The 22,339-nt window shown below is 38.4% G+C and overlaps 1 protein-coding gene across 1 annotated transcript in view; it reads left to right on the top strand.

The window, feature by feature from the left end:
* Nucleotides 1-22,339, top strand: part of MTHFD1L (methylenetetrahydrofolate dehydrogenase (NADP+ dependent) 1 like) — a 193,368-nt gene that overhangs the window by 127,331 nt on the left and 43,698 nt on the right. Inside the window, exons 25-26 of the mRNA XM_036769181.1 lie at nt 12,943-13,050; nt 15,972-16,124. Of these exons, the coding sequence (XP_036625076.1) occupies nt 12,943-13,050; nt 15,972-16,124 (261 nt within the window). The remainder of the gene's footprint in view (nt 1-12,942; nt 13,051-15,971; nt 16,125-22,339) is intronic.

Genomic DNA, 22,339 nt, shown 5'->3' with positions numbered 1-22,339 from the left:
GAAACTCCTTCCAATGAGACTGATCAGGAGCTCCTCTACAACTCAGTTTTGGAGCATTAACCAAGGCACTAAGAGGTTAAGCGACTTGCATGGGTGTCACAAAGCTAGTATGTGTCAGAAGAAGGACATCTTTCTGAGTAGCTCTCTATTCACTATGCCCATTCGCTGACTTTCTTAAAGCTATTACTAAAATCAAATCTAATGCCTCTTGTCTCCCTACTCACCTTTATATGTATTTTTAAAAATGATGCCTGCAGAAGGAGCCCAGAAAAGTAGGATAGTTTTGAAAGTAACATGTAGAATTTATGATACACTCTTTTTTAAAAGAAAGTAGTATAAAATAGAGATTCATGGTTTCGTGTAAAATCTTTTTACATGTATGTAAATAATCTTTTTTTGTCTTCTTTTGATCTGGGTTTTCTTTTTTTTTTTTTTTTCTATGCCTCAGGCATTCCTACTCTCTTAAAGCTATCCTGTAGAGCCTTTCCACCATTACTGTATGTAAAATCAATTTTTCCCTCCACCATGCCCCACTGAAAAATATTGATTATTGCTTCCCAAAAACACAACAAAAATATCTAAGGAGAACAAAACCGAAGCATATTTTTCAATCCTTTTTTACTTGGAATTTGAGCTTGTAAATGATAGTACCTGTTTTGTACCTGGGAATAGTATCTATCAGATTTGAAGTACTACCTTCTGAGTTTTTGTTTCATCCTCACTGGTCATAGAAGTCATATAATGTCACTGAAGTACTTTCTTTTAAATTGGAAAAAAAATACATTACTATTTTATGAGCGTTTAAAAATGTATTTCCTCATCTGCAATAGTCCCATGGGTAGAAAGACTAGGAGACTGAAAGGTCAGTTACAAGCAGCTCAACTATTTATCATGCATTCATCTTGTGACCTAAAGTTGAGATGATGGATTTTTAAATGTGATTCCTTATGAAAGTGATGGAATTCATTTTTCAGAATAAAAGTAACCACTTAAACCATTCATTCAAAAGTAGTTATAGGTGTAAACATTCAGATAACACATGATAAAAATATCTGTAGAAGCAGTAGCTTAAAAGCTCAGGATTTTTTTTTAAAAAGTTGAGATAAAAAGAAAATAAAGACTAGATTTAAAGTAATATAAGTTTGTCATTAATTTATCTGAAATTTATCTTCCCAACGCCCTTCCTTTTTTTAATCTGTGATTTTAAAGGCTTTTAATTTAGTCTTCAGGCCAGAGGTTTTTTCCATGAGAATTTGTCTATAGTTTTGTGGAAAAAGCCAGTGGGGAAAATATGAATCATTTTATAAGAACATGGGCAATTTATAAAGTTCATATTCATATTGGAATGGAAATACAATGTTACTTTATATTCATTTAAAGAATCTTCTCAGGCAGAGCCAAGATGGCGGATTAGGGGCAGCCACTCAACTGAACTCTCCCAACTTTCCCCTCCAAACAACTTTAATACATCATAATGTCAGTACCCAGGAGTTCTCTGTTAATTGTGTATACCTGTAATATGTTTATAACTCATGTAAAATATGTGCCCCAGTTATGACACATACAAAAAGACCTGAAGTAAACAACAATTGTGTCTAAAGCTTCCCGTTCAACTTAGAAGTTTATCATCTGATCACTTCTGTTTAAACATTTCATTACACATTTAAACATTTTTTGTCCATATAAAGCTATGCTACCTCTTCTCTCTCCCCATCTATTTATAGCATAAGTTTATTTTAACTTTATGTGCATCTCATTTCAGATTACCCTTGTGATAATGGATTTTAAATGTTAGAAAAATTTTCTCTTCTAGAAACATCTCTTCTAGAATTTTATACCAATTTTATTTTCCCTTAAAAGCAGATCTTATAAGAACAAATTTCTTTTAATTATTTCTTCCTGTAAGCCCTTTTATATAAAGTGGGGAAAAGTATGTTCTAAGTAAACACCAAGTAGATTGATCTGAAATTTTTTTGTAATCTTATTCTCATTAAGTTACAGTTTCTGTTTTGATCTTTACCTTTACAAAATGGAAATATTAGGCTAATGGCAACTCATTTGTAGAGAATTTTGAAGAATTTGATAGATACATGTCCTGAACTATTTTTTTAATTTACCGTAAAATGATTATTTTCTTGTTTTGAAATGAAAATTATGTCAAGGCCAAGCATTTTTCATTGGCATCTAAAGTCACAACAAAACAAAGGTTAATTTTATCATCTTAATTTTCTGGATAAATTATAAATTTTATAAATTTGAATTTGCCATAATAGGTGTGAGGCAAAATAACTAGCGAATGTGCCAGGATCCGTTATAGAGTGGTCATTATATAATCATGACTAGACATAATTTTCCTGGTCTTCTTTACCTAAACACATTGCCCTGTGCCTATATGTGAATTTTTTCAATGGCCAGTTGCTTTAACAAATGTATGTTTTTCCTCTGAATCTTGATCTCAACTCTAAGCAAATTAGGAGAACACAGAAGAAATTATCTCTCAGATCTATGAATAGGGGAAATGTTCATGGCCAAACAGGAGATAGAAAGGTTACATAAAATTAAACCTTTTTGCACAAACAAAACCAACATACCTGAGATTAGAAGAAAAGCGGGACATGGGATAGCTAGGTGGCGCAATAGAGTTCTGGGCCTAGAGTCAGGAAGACTCATCTTCCTGAGTTCATCCTCTGACACTGAACTGTGTGACCCTGAGGAAATCACTTAATATTGTTTGCCTCAGTTTTCTTATTTGTAAAATGAACTGGAGAAAGAAACTGCAAAACACTTCAGTATCTTTGCCAAGAAAACCCCATTTGGCGTCACAAGGAGTCAGATACGACTAAACAACCACAAAGAGTATATAGAATAAATGTATGAGTGTAGAATGGTAGATTGGGACCCACACTGGGATATTTAAGTGCCAAACAGAGGAGTCTTAAAGGAAGTAGGGAAGCTACCTTAAATCACTGGAAAAATAAGGGAATCAGTTGATTTCATTTTGCTTATTTGGCCCCTCAGAAATCTAGAACAAGATATCTTAATAAATCAAATTGCTTGTAATGCTTTTAATAAATTTTAATATTTTCCAAGTTGGTACTTCTTTGGAGAACTTTCTTCTTTCTATAGACTATAAATGTTAGAACTGAGGGAGACCTTGGAAATTATTTTATCTTACCTCCTCCATTTTTTATACATGAAGAACATTGAGTTATAGACATGTAAGATGGGTCCAACATCTCAAGGCTTCAATGGACAGATAATAGTAGTAATTCGCACGTATTTAGTGCTTCAGGGTTTGCGAATCACTTTACAAATATCTCATTTGATCCTCATAATAACCCTGAGAGGTAGGTGCTCATTTTATAGATAAATTGAGGTATAGGGGGCCAATTCTCACTGCTCTCCAAGCTGAGTTAGAGACAACAGGTAGACAAATGCTCTCAGACCCCCAAAGCCCTGGGCTTCAAAGGGCCAGGGGGATGAGTGTCTGTTTGACCTTAAAAAAAATAGGCTCACTCTTCCTTTTGACTACTAGGAGTAAATGGTACTTTTTCAAACTGATGGGTTATTTTCCTCAATTTAATAGTTTGCTAAGAACTGCTGATACAAAGAAGATACCACAGGTCTTGGCTTCATGGAACTGTTTTAAAAATTTGTTTTTGTTTTTTGTTTTTTTTTTTGCAGGAGAAGCTATTGTGTAAAAAATGAAATAATAAAGTTCAATTATAAATATAAAAAAAGAAGAAGAAACTTAGGTAGAGAGAGGTTAAGTGACTTGCCTAGAATCACATAGCTAGGAAGTGTCTGAGGCTGGATTTGAATCCAGGTCCTCCTGACTCCCAAGAATAGTGCTCTGTCCACTGTGATCTATCCACCTCAGCTAAGATCTCCTGTCTCCTAATCAAACTACTCTTTTGATGACAATGAACTTATCCAGTTTTACTGCAATATAATTATCACCACCCTCTCCTCCTTTTCCATATGAGATAAAACTTTTACAAGGCGAAGCAGCTGAGAAGCAGAGGGGAGATGAATCCTAGTATTCTAGGAGATCTTCACATGGTTCAGTCATGTCTGCCTCTTCATGACCCCGTGGATCATAACATGCACTTATGTCCATGGTGTTTTCTTTGCAAAGATACCAGAGTGGTTTGCCATTTCCTTCTCCCATGAATTAAGGTAACTGGCCCAGGCTCGCACCGCTAGTAAGTGTCTGAGGCTCGATGTGAATTAAGGTCTTCCTGACTCCAGGCCCAGTGCTCTATTCACTGAGCCACCTACAATTGAATTTTGGTCCCCAAGGCTGTGGGCTTGCTTCCACAAAATTCCCCCACTCCAGACTCTGAACTGTGATGCACATCACAAGGTACACATATATTCAAGAATACTTGCATTCAGGTGACTTTTGAAAGCAGTGCTGCCACTCCAACACTACTTAGGGATTCTCCAGGGCCACACTTTTTCCCTGAGCTTACTTAACTTCTGTCATGGGCCAAGTGGGTTAAAGGACGACATTTGTTTTCTCTTCTTAGTTCAGTTTTCATATAACCCAATTGCCCTAATACTCGACTGTCAGAATCATATAAAAATCTTAATCTTAAAAATTAGCATTCCGATGATCACAGTCCGTTAAGAATGAGCCAAGATCATAGCAATAATGTGTGTTTAAAAGCCTAAGGGATGTAAGGATACCTGGATGATGCCACAGTATTTTAACCCAGCTATATAAATTTTAGCTTTTACCGACAAAACTTTTAAAGATTTTAACAAGAAGTTGAGGAAGAGTATGTTGAGGTTAGCCAAATTCCTCTGAAAGTAAGGGGTTTTGTTTTTATTTTTTTTTCATTGACATGGGGGAATTCATGGTATAGAAGTTTCTTCCACAAATGAAGATCAAAAACTCATCTGGAACTGTGAATTTAGTTGCCTGAAGCACTGAGACACTAAGGAACTTGATTGACCAGGGTCACAGAGCTAGGGTGTATCAGAGTCAGAACTCAGGTCTTCCATCAGAACGGTCTTCCGTCCATCCAGGGCTGGCCATGCACTTACTATATATACCATTTTTCCTCTCTTTTAATGCTAGAAGGGCCAGGTGTGTCAGTTGATGCAAAAATATAATTTTGCTTTGAAATAGAAATTTTCATCCTATTATCTGTTTTCTTATGGATTTTATACAGATTTATATTTTTATTTATGTAGATTTACATATATTTTTATATAGATTGTCAGATGTGTCAGCTGACCAGCTTGGTCCTTTGAGGTATTTTAAAATTCTGTTCTTTCTAGTGATAAAATACTAATAATATAAAATCAAACAATAATACTAGACTTTTTGTTGGGGCGGTCCTAATTAGGGCATATTTATAGAACCAAGAAAAAACATTTTTTATTTCGTATAGGATTAAATAACCTAAGATTTTTAAATGTATCAAGAGTTTCCGAAAGGTAGGATTTACTAAACTGAAAAATGTGCTTGATTGAGGTAAAGCTGGGTTTAGCTATTGCTACAAAGATGTGCCATATTGAGTTCCCAAAAAGTCAGATATACAAAGTTAATCTACTGTCTTATTAATAAACTCTAGGTTCTATGACAAACCCTGCATAGATAGATATTTTGCACTTTCCTTTTATTCTTTTTTTTTTATTCAGAGGAGATAATAAGTACTTTCTAAAACCAGAATAGAAGATAGCAGAAAATTCTCTCCCATGTGACAAAAGGTTTTACTTTGTAGACAATGGCATATACTTTGATGGGAGCAGTTTTTAGTCTTTATATTGTATCTGACAGGCACAGTAATCAAGGTGTTCTGGTGTTGTTGTTTTTAAAATTCATTTACAAGTATGACTGACTTGAAAAAGTTTTTTGATCTTTGTCTGGGGGGTGGGGGAGGGGAATTTGGGTCCCAAGATTGCTATCTGTACAAACTAGAATATTCCGTTCAGGACACCTCTCCCAGGAGTTGAGTCCAGGATATTTATGTTACATTATCTCCGGCTTTCAGTAGATAATATTGCGCATGTTGAAACCTGGAAAGGAGCCTGAAGACAAGAATACAGCATCATCTGTGTTTTTAGCTATTTCAGCACTAGTGAGGTTCAGGTTAAGGGGCATCATGCTTGTGGAGTGCATTGCTGGTATGTCAGGAACTCTGCATCCAGCCCTGGCATGATTGGGTTAGAGAAGAATACTGAATTACAATTTAGCTCATGTCTTTATACATATGTGTGTGTACATTTCATACCTTACACACATAATCACATACCTAACATTCAGCTTACATTGTTAGGTATAGCAGGAAGCACAGGAAAGAGCTCTGGGCCTGGAGTCAGAAAGGACTGAATTCAAATTCACCCGGAGATACTAGCTATGTGACCCTCCCCCGTACCCCAACTCATTTAAAAAAAATCTCTTTCAGTTCCATATATGTGAAGTGGGGTTATAATAGCAGCATCTACGTTACATGGTTATTGTGAGGATCAAATGAGATGTTTGTAAAAGTGCTTAGCACCTAGCATGTACTTGATAAACGCTTATTTCCTTCCCCCGTTAGGTGCCTGTACATGGCCTCAGTATACAAAGCCCAACTAAACAATAAATTAAGTCAGCCTGACACATTTGGAGTTCTGAAGGCTGTTTCAAATGAACATTTTGAAGAGGACACACTTAGTTGTGGAGGTGGGGGACTTGAAACAAGATATTTTAAGAAACAGCCCATGATAAACTTGATTCATTTCAGCCAACTTTCATTGAGCACTTTTTACATATCAGACACTGTGACTAAGCTTTGGGGATAGAAGAGCAAAACAAAAATATTCCCTGCCCTCATGGAGCTTATTGTCTGGGAGGGAGAGGAGAGGAAGACAGGATACAAATATGTACATACATACAACTGTACATATAAGTCCAAGGGACTTTGAGGAAGGATCAAGAAAAATTTCATGGATGAAGCAGCATCTGAACAGAGTCTTGAATTTGGATTGGATGAAAGGAGAGATGAGATGAGAAGTGATTTCATCCTAGGCATGGCAAATGGCTTATAGAGGTGTGGAGAGCCCAGAAGTGGAATCCTGTGGTTTCTGGAGCTGCTGTGGTGGTAGTCTAGAAAGCAGAGCGTATAGAGGGGAATAATAAGACTAAGAATAGAAAGGTAGGTTGGAGTTGGATTGTGAAGGACCTTAAGCAAATAATAGGCTGAGTATATTAACAGGGAGACACTAGGGGACCCACTGAAGGTTTTTGAGCTTGGTAGTGACATGGAAGATGGATTGCATAAAGCAAAGACTCGAAACAAGGAAATTAGTTAGAAAATATAGTAATCCAGAAGAAGTAACAAGGACTAGGATGATAGCCATGTAAGTGAAGAAAAGGAAGAAAAATGAAGAGATACTATAGTGGTGGCTCAAGTAAGTAGAATATAGGCGGTGTAGGAGAGGGGAAAGCCTAGTCCAGGATTCTTAACCTTTTTCATGGCTCAGACTCCTTTGGCAGTATGGAAAAACCTACAGACTCCTTCTCAGGATAGTGTTTTAAACTGCATGAAATACATAGGATTACAAAGGAAAGTGATTATATTGAAATATAGTCATCAGCTACATGGCCCAGTGAGTACAGCACTTGCCCCGGAGTCGGGAGGACCTGAGTTCAAAGGTGGCCTCAGATACTTGACACACTTACTAGCTGTGTGACCTTGGGCAAGTCACTTAACTTCAATTGCCTTGCGTTGCCTTCCCTCCTCCAAAAAAAAAAGGTCACAAGGATAGCATTAATATTTTTTTTAAAGGTTTGCAAAGCACTTAATATAATCTCATTTGATTATCACAACAACAGTGGGAGGTAGATGCTGTCTCTCTTATTATCCAATTTTATAGATGAGGAGCTTGAGGAAGAGAGTTTAAGTGACTTGCCCAGGGTCACAAACATCTAAGCCTAGATTTGAATCAAGTCCAGTGCTCTACCCATTGGGCCATCTAGCTTCAGTTTAATAATTTCTGGTCTAGGAAGACCTAGGTTATGAACTTGGGTGGCTGGGAGGAAGGTCATGTCATCTACAGTAAAAGGGGAATTTGGAGGAGGGGCATGAGTGGATACGTGAGCCACTACTATTTCATTCTTGGCCAGCTACTGATTCTCCAGATCAAATGTGAATCACAATAAGCAATTTCGTTTGCTTTGTAAAAGATCCTAATTATAAGAAAAATTGTCAAGACATTTCATTTCCAAACATGGCATGGGGATGTGGTATATAATAATACTTCAGTAACTGATGGCAGGGAGCTAGGCAGAGCTAGAAGTGGTGGTTTCCTGGAAGCTTGAGACCCAGACTTGTCACCTGGTCTCTGTGTAACTGGGGGTAGTGAACCTGAGTTTCCTCAACTATGAAATTGGAGGCAGGGTTCAGTTTTGATGTTGGGGGAGGGGGGTAGCGATACTGTGTGTTAGGAATTGTAGATAAAGACCCTCCTCTTTCTTCTCCATATATCATCAAAAATAGTACCACCTCCTTTTTAGAAATTTCCTTTCCATTGTAAGCCTTTTTCTTAATAAGATCACTCATAATGTTGTACCAGGCTGTTACAGCCTCTCAGTGAAAAGGTTTGAGCATGAATGAGGGATGGAAGCTACTTGTTTTCTCTTTTCCATTCATTTTGTACCATGAAGAGGATACAGTGTTTGGGAGAGCTGGCCCATCCTGGTTAAAAATGACTACTGAGTTTCCTCTGTACTTTTTTTTTTCTTGCTAACAGAAAAGCAGGCTTCTTCTAGCTTTTATCACTTTAAAAGTGTGGTTCTTTGCCAAGCATTTATTGAACTGCAGAGGATGTCATGTTCACTTAAAGTATAGGGTTGAGGGAAGCATTTCAGGGCCCATCTGCAGGATTGAGGGTCCTACTTTGTTATTATTTATATATACAGTATAATATCTAGTATTTATGGAAAAGCCTCTTGCCTCAGTGAGGCAGCTAGGTGGCTCGGTGGATAGACTGCTGGGCCTGGAGTCAAGAAGACCTAAGTTCAAATCTCTGGCCTCGGATATTTACTAGTTGTGTGACCCTGAGCAAGTCACTTAACCTGTATTTTGCCTTAATCCACTAGAGAAGGAAATGACAAACCACTCCAGTATCTTTTCCAAGAAAACCCCATGGACAATACTGGCATGCTATGTTCCACAGGGTCAGTAAGAGTTGGATATAACTGAATGACAACACTTCTTCAAAGATTTCCAAAAGGCTGCCTTATATTTAAAACAACTTGGGATTTCTTAAAATTTTTGGCAACTGTTGAAATCATTCTGGAGTAATCTTTTGATGTCTGCAGACTTAAATCTTGTCCTTAGAAGGGACCCAAAAGGTCTTCTGGTCTAAATTCCAACCTCTTTCGTTATCCCACCCTTAATAGAGAAGTGGTATTAGTGGACAAGCACTGACTCTCAAGTCAGACCTCAGTTCACTCTAGCACCTACTATCTGTCTGACCTGGGGCCTTGGCCTCTCTAAAATGAAAGGTCCTAATATGACACCTGATATTTCTTCTAGTTCTACATAGATCTTTTATCCTATGGTCTCCTGCTAAATCCCTGAAAGATAGTTATGTAGCCTTTGCTAAATATTTTTATCAATGGAAAACTCATCTCTTTACAAAGGAATCTTGTTCCAGCATTGGAGATCTCTGATGTTGGAATGTTCTTTACATTGAACGAAAATCTGCATCCCAGTCATTAAAACCTACTGGTCCCATTTCCTTCTCTAGAGCAATGTAGAACAGATCTGTTCTATCTTCTCTCCAATGGGAGAGAATATTTTTGAATATTTCAAGTGTTGTCTTCCCTTTACATCTTTTTCCCAAGCTTTCTAACTCTAGATGCTTCAACCAGTTCACATCAGATGTAGTTTCCAGACCCATCACACTTCCCTAATCACCACCTTTCTCTTCACATATCTCTGTCATCCCCTTTAAAATGTCATACCCAGAATTAAACAAGGTACTACAGAAGAATCTGGCTCCATTGTAGAGTAGGGAACATGATCCCAGAATAAAACAATCTCTACCCACTAGGAACTTAGAGTCTATTTGCAGTAGACTATACATACTGTACATATATGTCTACGTTATATGTGTGCCATCTATAAAGTCTTCCACCCTCAATATACAGTATGTATGGGTATATGTGTGTATGCATATATGCATGTGTATGTACGTATACAGGTATGTATATATACATGCATGTATATACTATATTTGGTATAGAAGATTCTATATACAGGATAAATAGAGAATAAATACAAAGTAGTTCACATGAAGGTAGTTTGGATTGAAGAGAACAATTTGAAGGATTAGAAAAAAATTCATGTAGAATATGGTACTTAAGAAATTTGCTTTCCTCCCTCCCCCCATGTGCAAGGGAGAGAGAATACATTTGTGTTACTTTTTTTTAATGGGTGGGTGGAGTAATACAGTTGCCAAATGTTGCATGAACTTTCAGAAAAAGTCACTATATTAATTTTTCTTAACTGTTGTAACAGAGACTTCTCAGGAAGTGGGAGTAATCTATAAATATTTATTATGTAAAAATAAGACATCAACAAAACTTAAAAAAAAAAAGTAGTGCCTAACTAAAGAGTGATTCTATGAGGTAGAAATGAAAAGGAACTGGATTCCAGGGATAATAAATGCAAAAGCACAGGGATGGGAGCATGTATGTCTCTTCAGGCCTTTGCCACTGGGCTTCTGCTCTCTGCTAAAACTGTTGTCTCTCAAGGCATGAGTGACCTAATTACCCAGTCCTGTGTCTTTGTTCAACCTTCATCTTCCATATTTTCTCCGCAGTTGTACTTCTTATTATTTCTAGCCTATCATTATTATACTTCCTATTAAATACTCTAGCTTCATCAACCAAATACTCAATTTCATCAGTACTGTTCCTTCTTCCTACCTCTCTCACCCCTCCAAGTTCTCTTCTCACCGTTTTGACTGTGAGCTGGTAGCATAACTGTATAAGGGCAGGAGGACTGGACTGGAAACCCACCTGGGTTCAGCCAATACAGTCTATTATTTGCTAACTCTGTGCGTGTTTACCTATCTCCTGTCTTCTTTTCCTCTCCAATTCTCTGCATGATTATTCAAATAATACTGAGTGTGCAGATTTTATCATTGCTGTGTCCAAATTCGAGACTTTTACTCACTGTGGCTCTGAGGTCATATGTAGTATATTTAAGTCAGTATATCATTGCAGCTGGGCAGCTGGGTGGTGAAGTGGATAGAGTGCCAGCCCTGGAGTCAGGAAGACCTAAGTTCAAATCTGACCTCAGACACTTTCTAGCTGTGTGACCCTGAGCAAGTCACTTAACCCTTTTGCCTCAGTTTCTTCATCTGTAAAATGAGCTGGAGAAGAAAATGCCAAACCACTACAGTATCTCTGCCAAGAAAACCCCAGGTGAGGTCATGAAGAGTCAGACAGGATTGAAACAACACCAACAAGCAATTAAATACCCATTAAGGTTTGCAAAGCGCTTTACGTATGTTATGTCATTTGATCCTCCCCGTGGCCCTGAGAGGTAGATACAATTACTCCATTTTACAGATGAGGTAACTGAGGCTGAGAAAAGTTAAATGACTTGCCAAGGTTCACACAGCTAGTAAGTAGGCAAGATTTGAATTCAAGTCTTCCTGACTCCAAGTCTAGTACTATATCCACTGTGATACTGGTGGCTCAGTATCAACGCAGTATTCCGTCACTGCCTGACATGACTGGCTAATCCTTCAGCCCTACTGTATTCCTTTTCTTCCAGCCAGTTCTAAATTTATTTCAGAAACTAAGTCTATGTGCTTTTTTCGTGTTTTATTTACTATAAAAATTACAGCTATTTTCCTTGATGAGGACTCTTGTATATTCTGTCATGAAAGCACACAAAAGAAATACTACTCCTTCCTTCTGTATTTCTGAGTTATAATTTTCTGGTACTAACAGCTATTCATCCAGTCTCCAAAGAGACAAAGCTTTTAAGGCTCCTTATTTCCTGGTTGACGTAATTAACAGTTTGTAGTCAAGACTGTGGCCTAAGATAACGTATTGGCATTACCATAACTTTTACTCTTTCACCCCAATAAGTCATTAAACTATATCTCTACTAACAGATCAAATAAAGAGGAAAAAGACCCACATGTACCAAAATATTTACAGCAGCTCTTTTCAGTGTGGCAAAAAACTGGAAACTGAGGGGTTAGGGTTGAGGAATAGCCTAGGAAGGAGGTAAGGTACAAATGAGAGTGTGCTGGCAGATATTTAACAATTAGCTCTCCAGAAGGGAAAATGTACACACAATATTCCTTTAATTTTATTCAGCATTAATGGCATTTTCTTAAGTCTAGACATTAAACAAAACAATAAATCAAGCCCTGATTTGTAGCATTTGCCAGTTTCTGGGATGTAAATGTTCACACTGAAAATTTTAAAAGTTGTTCTTAAGTTAGGAGCTGGCTCTAGCACACCCCTAATAATAACTGAACAGATCATGGTATTTGAGTGACAGAGATAGGTTCAGATAATCTTGGGAAGCCTCAGAGGAACTGATACAAGGCGAAGTAAGCAGAACCTGGAGAACAGTTTATGATGGGGTTGGGGGGAGGCGGGGAAGGGAAGGAAGAGAAACCAATATTGTCAAAACAAACAACTTTAAAGTCTTAAGTACTTTGATCCAGGCACTGACCAACCAGAAATCCAGAGTACGATAACAACCTATGCACCCACTTCCTGAACTTCATTGGGATTTGTCTCCTTTGACTATGCTTATTTGTTAGTAATGTTTTGTTTTTCTTTTATCATTTTAGAGGGGGTAGAAGGACATGAGAAATGCATGTTAATTCAATACAGAAAACTGAAAAAGTTTATTCTTTCAGCCTGCTGCAGTTAATGCTTTTTTATTCCCATCTGTGTTTTTACAGCTTCCCATTGTTGAAAAAATAAGAACCATTGCTCAGAAAGTCTACGGAGCCCAAGATATTGAGCTTTCTCCCGAGGCACAATCTAAAATAGAGCGTTACACACAACAGGTAAAAGTAATATGAGAGGGGAGGGGCTGTAATGTCTCAGGAATTCTCAGACGTTGATTTTGATACTAGAAATTGGCAGGTATCCATCTAGATTATGTTAACTGAACTTTAATCTTCTTTCATTTTCAACAAGAAGCTACTATAAGGTCCTTAGGTGAAAATATTAAATAAATTGGAAATGGGGGGGGGCTCCTCACAGAATTATTGCTAAGGATATTATCCATATTTGCAAGCCTGACTAATTTGCAACTGAATCCCTAAACCCAGTGACTGAATTTCTGTGGTTTCTGCTCTGGTGCTTATCAGCTTAGCATCCACCCTCTCTGTTCCTATTTGGGCAAGGTTAGGAAGTTATTAAATTGCCCTGAACTTGGTCTGCTACAAATTTATGCAGTCTTACCTCAATGGAGCCCTCGGTTAAGTAGTGAAATAGAGAGTTCTAGACCTGAAATCAGAAAAACATGAATTCAAACCAGACCTCCAACACTTACTAGCTTCCTGATCCTGCGGAAGTAACTTAACTTCTGACAGCCTCTGTTTCCTGGTCTGTAAATTGGGTACAATAATAATACCTACTTTCCAGAGTTGTTGTGAGGACCAAATGAGATGGTATTCCACAAAGCACTTTGAAACCTATATAAATGCCAGCTGCCATCCTTAGCATCCACCACTACTGCGTGACCTTCTTAATAGAAGGCCCTCTACCTCTCTACCTGTCAAACGTTTCATCATAAGCTCCATGCTTAGTGTGTTTTCTTGCAAGTAAAACTGCTCACTGTTACTTAATCTTGTCTAAGGTTCCTTCTGACTTGTTGGTTCTTCACATGCTATCTCCCATGCCTCAAATGTACACTCCTCAATCCCACCCTTTTCCAGCTGTTGAAATGATCAGCTCTTTGAAGGTTAAACTCAGGTGTTAACTTCTTCAAAAAGTCTAGTAGACCGTCACCCTCGTTGAACATCCTTGGTCATTCCATTTGGCTTCTTTTAGGCACTCTTTCTGATTTGCCTTATGGTTATTTTTGTACCTGCCCTCTACCAAATGAGAACAGAGGTTACATTCTTTCATTAATCTCTGTATCTCCAGTGCCTAGCACAGTGCCTCTAACATAGTAGGCATTTAATAAATGGTTGTTAAACTCAGCAGATTGACCCAGGCCATGGCTTTTCATCTGTTGAGTCTAGTTTTAGAGCCAGTCATTGTTTATGGATCTAACTATCCCCATAGGTTGTGACACTGAAATGTTAGCTTTACACAGGGATGAATAAATAGAAATCTAGCATGTTGAGACCATGATAGTTAGTTGGGGTTCTCTTGGTCAGTTTGTTTGTTAATCTGGAAAAGTCCTGCGTCATCTGCTCCTATCAGGTGACATAGGAACTAGCCATGCCACAGTATTTAAAAGGCCCTTGGTTGGCCCTTTTGTTCAGCAGGACTAATAATCTAGCTCAGGGCTGTCCAAAATGCGGCCCACAGTGCGATTTTCACTGCCTGCCAACAAGCATAGAAATTTACATAAATACTTTAGAGGTCTCACTAAAATGGCAAATCAAAATATATGGTCTCTTGTTTCAATAAAAACCTAAGGTTGGACAGCCCTGATCTAGCTGCTTATAGCAGAGATTCTGTGGTCCAAGAGACCCTTTGCTATCGCCATTATCCCAGAGTCAACCAAGCCAAGTGTCTTTTCTTTTCCCTATAGAGGCTGGTGGAATGTAGTACAAGAAAAGCACGTGAAAAGTCATGGGCAGGCTCAGACACTTTGTTCTGCACCTCATGGCCCTTGTATTTGAATTTTTTACCTCCTTCTTACCCTGTTTTAATCATCATGTGTCTTTTTTTAATACCATGAATGTAAATGGTTACCACAGAGATCTCAGATTTGGCCAGAGTTCTTGCCCAAGACTTTCCACCTTTCATAAGGCTGACAGCAAATCAAGCATTCTTAGAATGGTCTCTGTACTTTGCTGCTCCACTTGAGATTCGGCTTTCATGTTGTTCTGTAGAGTGACTGTGATGGAGTGATTGCATTGATCTCAAGGGCTACGGAATGCATCACATCCAGTTCATCTGCTCCTTGGCTAGAGGCTTCTCCATCTGCAAAAGTGGGGCAGGCCGTCTTTTAAAGAGACAATGCTGTTTATAATTCTCAATAAGCTTTCAAAAAAAAATTTCTGAGCTTGAGTGAGAAATTTTTTTTCCTTTCTCTTGGCCAATTGAGGAAATGGATTTTAAAAGTTATGTGTCAACTTTGCAGTTGTAATTAATTAGTAAAGCATTTCTAAAAGGGGGCACTATATGCCATTTAATCAAAACCATGCTTGGGTACACTGTACTTTTGTCAGACACCACATGTGACTTCCTGCCCTTTCACCTTTGGGACTCTGGTTCAAGTTTAGCCTTTGGTCCTTGAAAATAAGAAGTTTTAATGAGTGACCTCATTCTAGTTCTTAGAGTATAACTGCAGATCAAAAAGCCATGACTCATAAGTTAACACAGTGGGAACCTTTTGCATCCTGATATATTCAGAATTAGTAAGCACATGAGTAACAGTCTCTTACTGAAGGATTCCTTTGTCCAGATCACCTTTCTATAAATAGCATATTGACAGCCTTTGAAAGTTGATCTCCTTTCTGAAATCAAACACACTTTCTCACAAATCTATGTATAAAGAATATTTAGCTCTCAAAAGTATGAGATAGTAAGATGCTCTCAGCTTCTTGTATTGTAGTGATTAGGCTGAAATGAAAATATGTACCCTGATAGCAGTCTGTCAGTGAGTATTTATTTAGTACCTACTGGTTGCCTAGCACAGGATTAACATTCATCATGGTCTTTTCCTAAAATGCAAGTTAAGATTGAATAAGTGTAGAGACATATTTTAAATACATTCTCACATATTTCCTTTCTTTTCTTTCAGGGTTTTGGAAATTTGCCCATTTGCATGGCAAAAACCCACTTATCTCTTTCTCATGAGCCTGAGAAGAAAGGGGTCCCAACTGGTTTCATTTTACCAATTAATGATGTCCGGGCCAGCATTGGTGCTGGGTTCATTTACCCATTGGTTGGAACGGTGAGTGATAATGTCCCACAAATCTTTTCCATCCCTTGTTTTTATTAAAACTGAATTCTTCCAATTCTACCATCTTCTTTGGAAATCATACAGGCCAGGGGAACTGAGGTTTATGTTGCCTTGAGGGATGTTGTTACTTTCTGTATCAAAAATAATTTTAATTTCTATTATCAAGTTATGGAAAAATTATTTATATCTCATATTTACTACCTGAAACATAATTTATACTGAGCATTTAATTGTTTACAAAGGATAAAATAGCTTGGGAAAAGTTTACCCAGTCATACCAAAAGGTATATATACAAACTATCCAGAGCAGGTTCATTTTCACATGTTATTATTGTTTATTATTATTATTATTATTATTATTATTATTTTATTATTATTATTATTGATGTCCAGGAGCATTAAGATCCTTGAGGACAGGGCCTAAGTCATTTTTCATCTCGGTAGTCCTAACATCTGATGAGGCGATATGCACACATGATAGATGCTTAATAAGTGTCTGTTGAATTGAGTAAAGTAATATGCCTAATTTTATAATAAGCATTCCATTACTTAGATATGCAAATGGCTATTGTCCTTCAAAACAGTCCACCCCATTAAATAGGCAAACGACCAACTCAGATCACTCTATCAGTGTGGCACATTATTTAATCCTAGTGCTAGCAAATCTTTGTGCTTTGGTCTTGTGGCCAAACTTAGTCAATTCAGCATCCATTTATAAATATCTATTGGGTACCGATCCATATGGGTTTTACTAAAAAGTGAGGTATTATTCATGCTAAAAGTAGTTCCATACTTTAAACTGGTCAAATTATTTAGAAAATTTAACCAAATTCAAAGGAAATTGATCAGCATCTAGTCTTTCTATTTTGTCTTAAACTTAGAACTTTATTATTATGTGACTGATAAAACAAGAAATAGAGCTCTTAACCCTATAAGGAAAAAGAAGGAATGATCCCATATTGTCAGTTAGCCTGGGATATTGGAATGAGCTCCAGTTCTGTAGCGAGAATGAGTTAAATTCCAGAGAATCCCCAGGTTTGATTGGGAAGGGACATGAAAGGGACTGATTCAGTCTCTTCATTTTGTATATAAGGAAAGTGCCCCAGAGAGAGGAAGTTACTTCTCCAAGGTCTCAAGGGTAGCAAGTAACAGAGCCAATATATGAACATAGATACAATGTACTATGACCCAAAATCTAAGGCTGCCTTCACCCTCCCCAGCTCTGCCACTTGGTAGCCATGGAGTCTTGAGCAAATTACTTTACCATATTTCTATTCATTCCTTCAGTTGCAAAATGCTATTCAATCATTTATCAATCATGTCTGACTCTCTGTGACCCCATTTGGAGTTTTCTTGGCAAAGATACTGGAGTGATTTGACTGGTTTGCCACTTGCTTCTCCAGCTCATTTTATAGACGAGGAAACTGAGGCAAACAGGGTTAAGTGACTTGCCCAGGGTCACAGCTAGGAAGTGTCCAAGGCCAGATTTGAACTCATGAAGGTGAGTTACTGATGCTATGTCCAGTGTTGCTGGTCCAGCTGCACCACCTAGCTGCCCCACAAAATGGAGATAATATTGTTTTATATTCATTCTCGTGTTTAAGTAGTTGAAAAATACTGAAGACAAAAAAAAACTAGGCATGGGAAGAAAAGATCTATATAAAGGATGTTTTACAGCTTGCAGCTATTTTGAAAAACAATTTAAAATTAAATATTCAGTAAAAATGAAGATGAAGTGCCACAGAGAACATGATGCTCTAGTCTCATTAAATTATAGAAATGTAAATATGAAGCTACAAGGAGCCTTGGAGGGCATCTACTCCAACCCCCTCATTTTTTAGACAGTGGAACTGAGGCTTCATGAGGTAAAAGGACTTTGCTCAAGTCAACATGGGTATTAAGTAGGAGACCCAACTCAGCAGTATGTGGAGAAAGCCAGTCCTATATGCATGTATGAAATGAGAGGCTGTCTATTTCATCTGAAGGGTGGGAAAAGGCCTACCCACCACTAATATGTCCCACTGGCCTACCGCACCACTTGAAATCATTCTTTGTGTTAAACATTCTCTCTAGAAGTCTCCTTAGTTAATGTACGTGTTCCATGGCAGGAGTGACACATTAACTTATTAGCATTTTGTCATATACGCCCTAATTGATTTGCCAGTCTTAACTAAGGAAGAAGCACAGGGTGGGCAAAAGCTGAAGAGGCATAGGATGGGAGGGTATGAGGTAGATTAGAAGGAAGGCTAGGTCCATGTTCCAAGGCAGGATGAGCAGGCCAACATGGGATGATGCCTTGCAGAGCCACTGAGCCCCGAGGGCACTAGATACCTGGGTAGGTTTAGAAGGAAGCTTGGGCAAGTCACTTAACCGCAATTGCCCTGCCAAAAAAGCAAAAAAAAAAACCCAAAAAAAACAAAAACAGAAGGAAGTACATAGGAGAGCATCCAAAGTGGGGATGAGAAAACAAAGATTAGCTCTCCTGCCAAGGGACTAGTACGATATTTGGGGTTGCATAGGTGCTTGGTCTGGAGAGGATACAGAGTTGTATACAGTCCCTTCTGTCAGCAAGTTCTCAGTCTAGATAAAAGTAGGCAGGAGTGAGTTTAGCAGTGGTAGAAAAGCCTTAGCGAATGGAAAACATATGAAGTCTACAGCAATTATCTATTGAACGTGCCAATTTTCTTCCTTTATTGTAAATATGAAAGGCTTAGAATGAATATATGATCTGTTCTTTTTGCCCTCTATGAGAAAACCAAAACAGATCTGGAGAAATTAGAAGCTTCTAAGGTTAGCCTTTGATCTCCAGCTCCATCTTGCTTTTGAACAACAGCCAAACTGCATCTGACGTCACTGTGAGTTATGACTAGCTACAGCATGAATGTGTGGAATGGCCTAAGAATAGGGACCAAGAGACTCACTGAATTTCCGGAAGAGAGAGTTCTGTCAGTTATCTCCTCTTCCCAGAACACGGCCTGATTTCCTCCCATAGCAACACGTTTGAGGAATGGCAATGAGAGTTGGGTTTATTGTTGTAGAATTCCTCTGGGACAATGGAATGTGAGGAGCAAGGAAGGAAGTAGTTCCTGACAAAAAAAGTTTCTGGACTTGAGGAAGCTGTGTCACTGGGACATCGTGGCCTTAGAGAGGAATGCTTTCTAAGGACGCGATCAGGAAGCAGTGAGTGTGCATTGAGTGAATTTCCTCACTTCCCGCCAGAATTTCCTAATACGGGAAGAGCATCGATTGTTTTTTGACCCCATCTGAACAACTGTGACAGTGCTTGTAACTGCTGCTTCTTGGGTGGTAAATGTAGGCAAGAAAATAGAGGTGATGCTTGAGAGGATGGAAGGAAAGATCTTAGTATAGAATTGAAAGAGCTCTTAAAGGTCATCTGGTTTGACCCGCTCATTTCACTGATGAGGAAACTGACTCTCAGAAAGGAAAAAACAGCCTATCCAGGGTCACAAAGTCATTTAGTGACAGAGCTGGAATCTGAACCCAGGTCATAGGACTCCAGATCCTATGATCTTTCCAGTAAACAGTGCTGCTCCCCTCTAGTAAGGTCGAGAAAATGGTGTGCTACATAATGGAGGAATGTAAGTCATTACCAGTTAGTCATATCAATTTTTGAGTGCCTACACATATAATACACACTAAAAAAAAAAAAAAGACACTAAATTGCAAGGAAGGAGGGACAATTCTGCTCTTCTATAATTTTTTTCCTCCTTATGCACAAGCTGTATCTTCTCTTTTGTCCTTGAAGTGGATGGAGACCAGCTGAATACCAATATCATTGCAAAGAAGTTCTCGAATAAGTAAAACTATTCATAAGGTAATTACTGAGCCTCTTCACTGTCATTCTCAGTCATATCATCCCCGTGATCATTTCCTCCAGCCCCCCTTCTCCTGTTAGCCTCTCTGTTCAACTGAGATGCACATCATTTCAGCAATATGTCATTCATACAGTTTTGCTTTGTTTTGGGGAAAGAGGCTATCTGTGTAACTGGGAGTCCAGTGTGAGTACTTTTGGATGTTACAGGGAGAAAAAAGAGGAAGCTCTTTCTCTTCCTCCTTGTTCCACAAGCTTTCTTTCCCTCACAGTCTCCTTTCTAACCACTTCTTCATTTGAGTTGTATCCCTGTTAAGCTCTCCTAATTGGTAGAGTCCAAATCCCTTTACTGTTAACGATAAAGACGTAGTGATGAATGTGGTGGCTCAAACATCTATATAACAAATTATAGAACATTACAGCAGTTCCTCGTAATTGATTGGCATTCAGCCTGCAGACAGTTATGACTTATAAACCTCATTCTACTCTACTAATAATACAGAGCTAGTCCTTCTCTGTCTTGTACTAATTATTTAAGTTTTCCTCCCAAAAAGCCATTTTTCACTTGCTCACCCAGTGGTTTGCAACAACTTTTGTGATGTTAGTAAAACTTGTGTGAAATGTCCAGTCCATCCACCCAATGACAGTACTCCATCCTGACTAATGCCCATAGAACACTATTCGATATGTCTTTTTAAACATTTTAGAGAAACAGGCAGTCACCATTATGGTAGAAAAAAATAAATGATCCTGAAGATTTCTTCTAATCCCATCATTCTACAAATGACTGTATTAATTTTCACAATACTTTTAAAGCATACAATATATGGTACTCAAATAGCATGCTAAATTACTACATTTACAATTGTTACAAGTGTATAAAACCTAGTTAATTCAGGGCAGCATTTGGGAGTTAAATAACCTCTCCATTCACTACAAGAAGTTTACACTAACAAGGCTGGGTAGCCAGTAGGTTGCTACTCATCTTCGCTAAGCCCTTCCAGAATAGGATACCACATACCTACCTTCTCTTCAGCACTCCACTAAGGTCTCCCCTTCCTCCACCCCCTCCCTGAAATCTTAATGGTGAAGTTTTTGAAGGGGCTCTATGGAGATACTACTTGTAGTTATAGTGGTAACCTTCTGTTGTACTTGACTCTGATCCCTTTGAAATGAGGAAGTCTTTCCAGGAAAATTAAACTGAAAAGATGAGCAGTAAAACAAAAGCTTCATGTCATTAACACTGATGGAGGGAGGCTTTTATCTCTGAGCCTTGTGACCCTGACCCTGGACCACATCACTCACACAGGTGCACTGTTGACATCATTGCTTGGCTTGATGCTGGGAGAGCAGGAAGGCTGCTGGAGTGTGTTTAGGAAACCAATGAGGTCATTCACGGCTAATGCTTGGGTGGAGAGTTATTGGATTGGGGGGATGTAAAAAGAGAGATGCTGACCCACCCAGGAAAGTAATTGCTATGTTGTACTTTCTCACGTTTCAGTTCAGCTCATATTGTTTTCTGTTCTCCTCCCTCTTCTGTAAAAGTATGTGCTGAATGTTTAGTTTCCTGTTGAATCAGGTTCAGGCCAGAGATGCTATTTCCAAACTGAGTGGTGATATTTTTTTGTCTAAGCCTCCACCCTTTCTTAGGGATTCAGAGCTACAAACTTGTTTCTTATGAACCTTCGCTGAGATGCATTAATCCAAACCATGTGGGTTTAAGTCAAAACCATTTCCACTCATCCTGTTAAGTGGTTTATGCCCGGTTAGATCAGTAAGGAATTTTAACATTCACACCCCAAACCACACTGTAAATGAGATGTTAACACTATACCTATTAACATGTTAGCACCCACCACAAGTCAAAAAGAGCATCCACAACCACTTTCACCTTAGAACATGTTTTAAAGGTCATTGTCATCCAAAGAAAGTAACTGCTTCCTTTGAATCTCCACTCCGTCTTCATGGGTTAAATCTTTGGTCCATTGGTGGAAAGTTACAAAAAGTCCCTGCACTTTTCCCATTCCTTTTTCTTCCTACAATACATTGGTCTTGGACATGCCTTCACTGAAAGCTGGCCAGTTGGTTGAGATTGCAACACTCTTGGAATTGTAGTAATGGATTCTGCCCTGGGTCAGGAAACAGACTAGACTTGACCTATAATCTGTGAGGAGGACCTCCTGGTCGGGTGTCATTTTGTTTCTCACCTCTTTGTCCTCTATTCAGAGGACTGCTGCCAAGTTTCCTCTTCCTTTCATCCTTTTGCACATATCATCCAGCTTCTTGTTGTTCTTCCTCTGGCTCTCCTTATGTCCACACCAGAGGCACACTTCCTGTTCCTACCTAAATGATCCTGTTTCTCTTGCCTTGATAT

The sequence above is a fragment of the Trichosurus vulpecula genome, chromosome 7 (genome assembly GCF_011100635.1).
Source record: "Trichosurus vulpecula isolate mTriVul1 chromosome 7, mTriVul1.pri, whole genome shotgun sequence".
In the NCBI taxonomy this organism is placed as follows: Eukaryota; Metazoa; Chordata; class Mammalia; order Diprotodontia; family Phalangeridae; genus Trichosurus; species Trichosurus vulpecula.
Note: the sequence above shows the minus strand (reverse complement) of the source record. Positions and strands in the feature narration are given on the sequence as shown.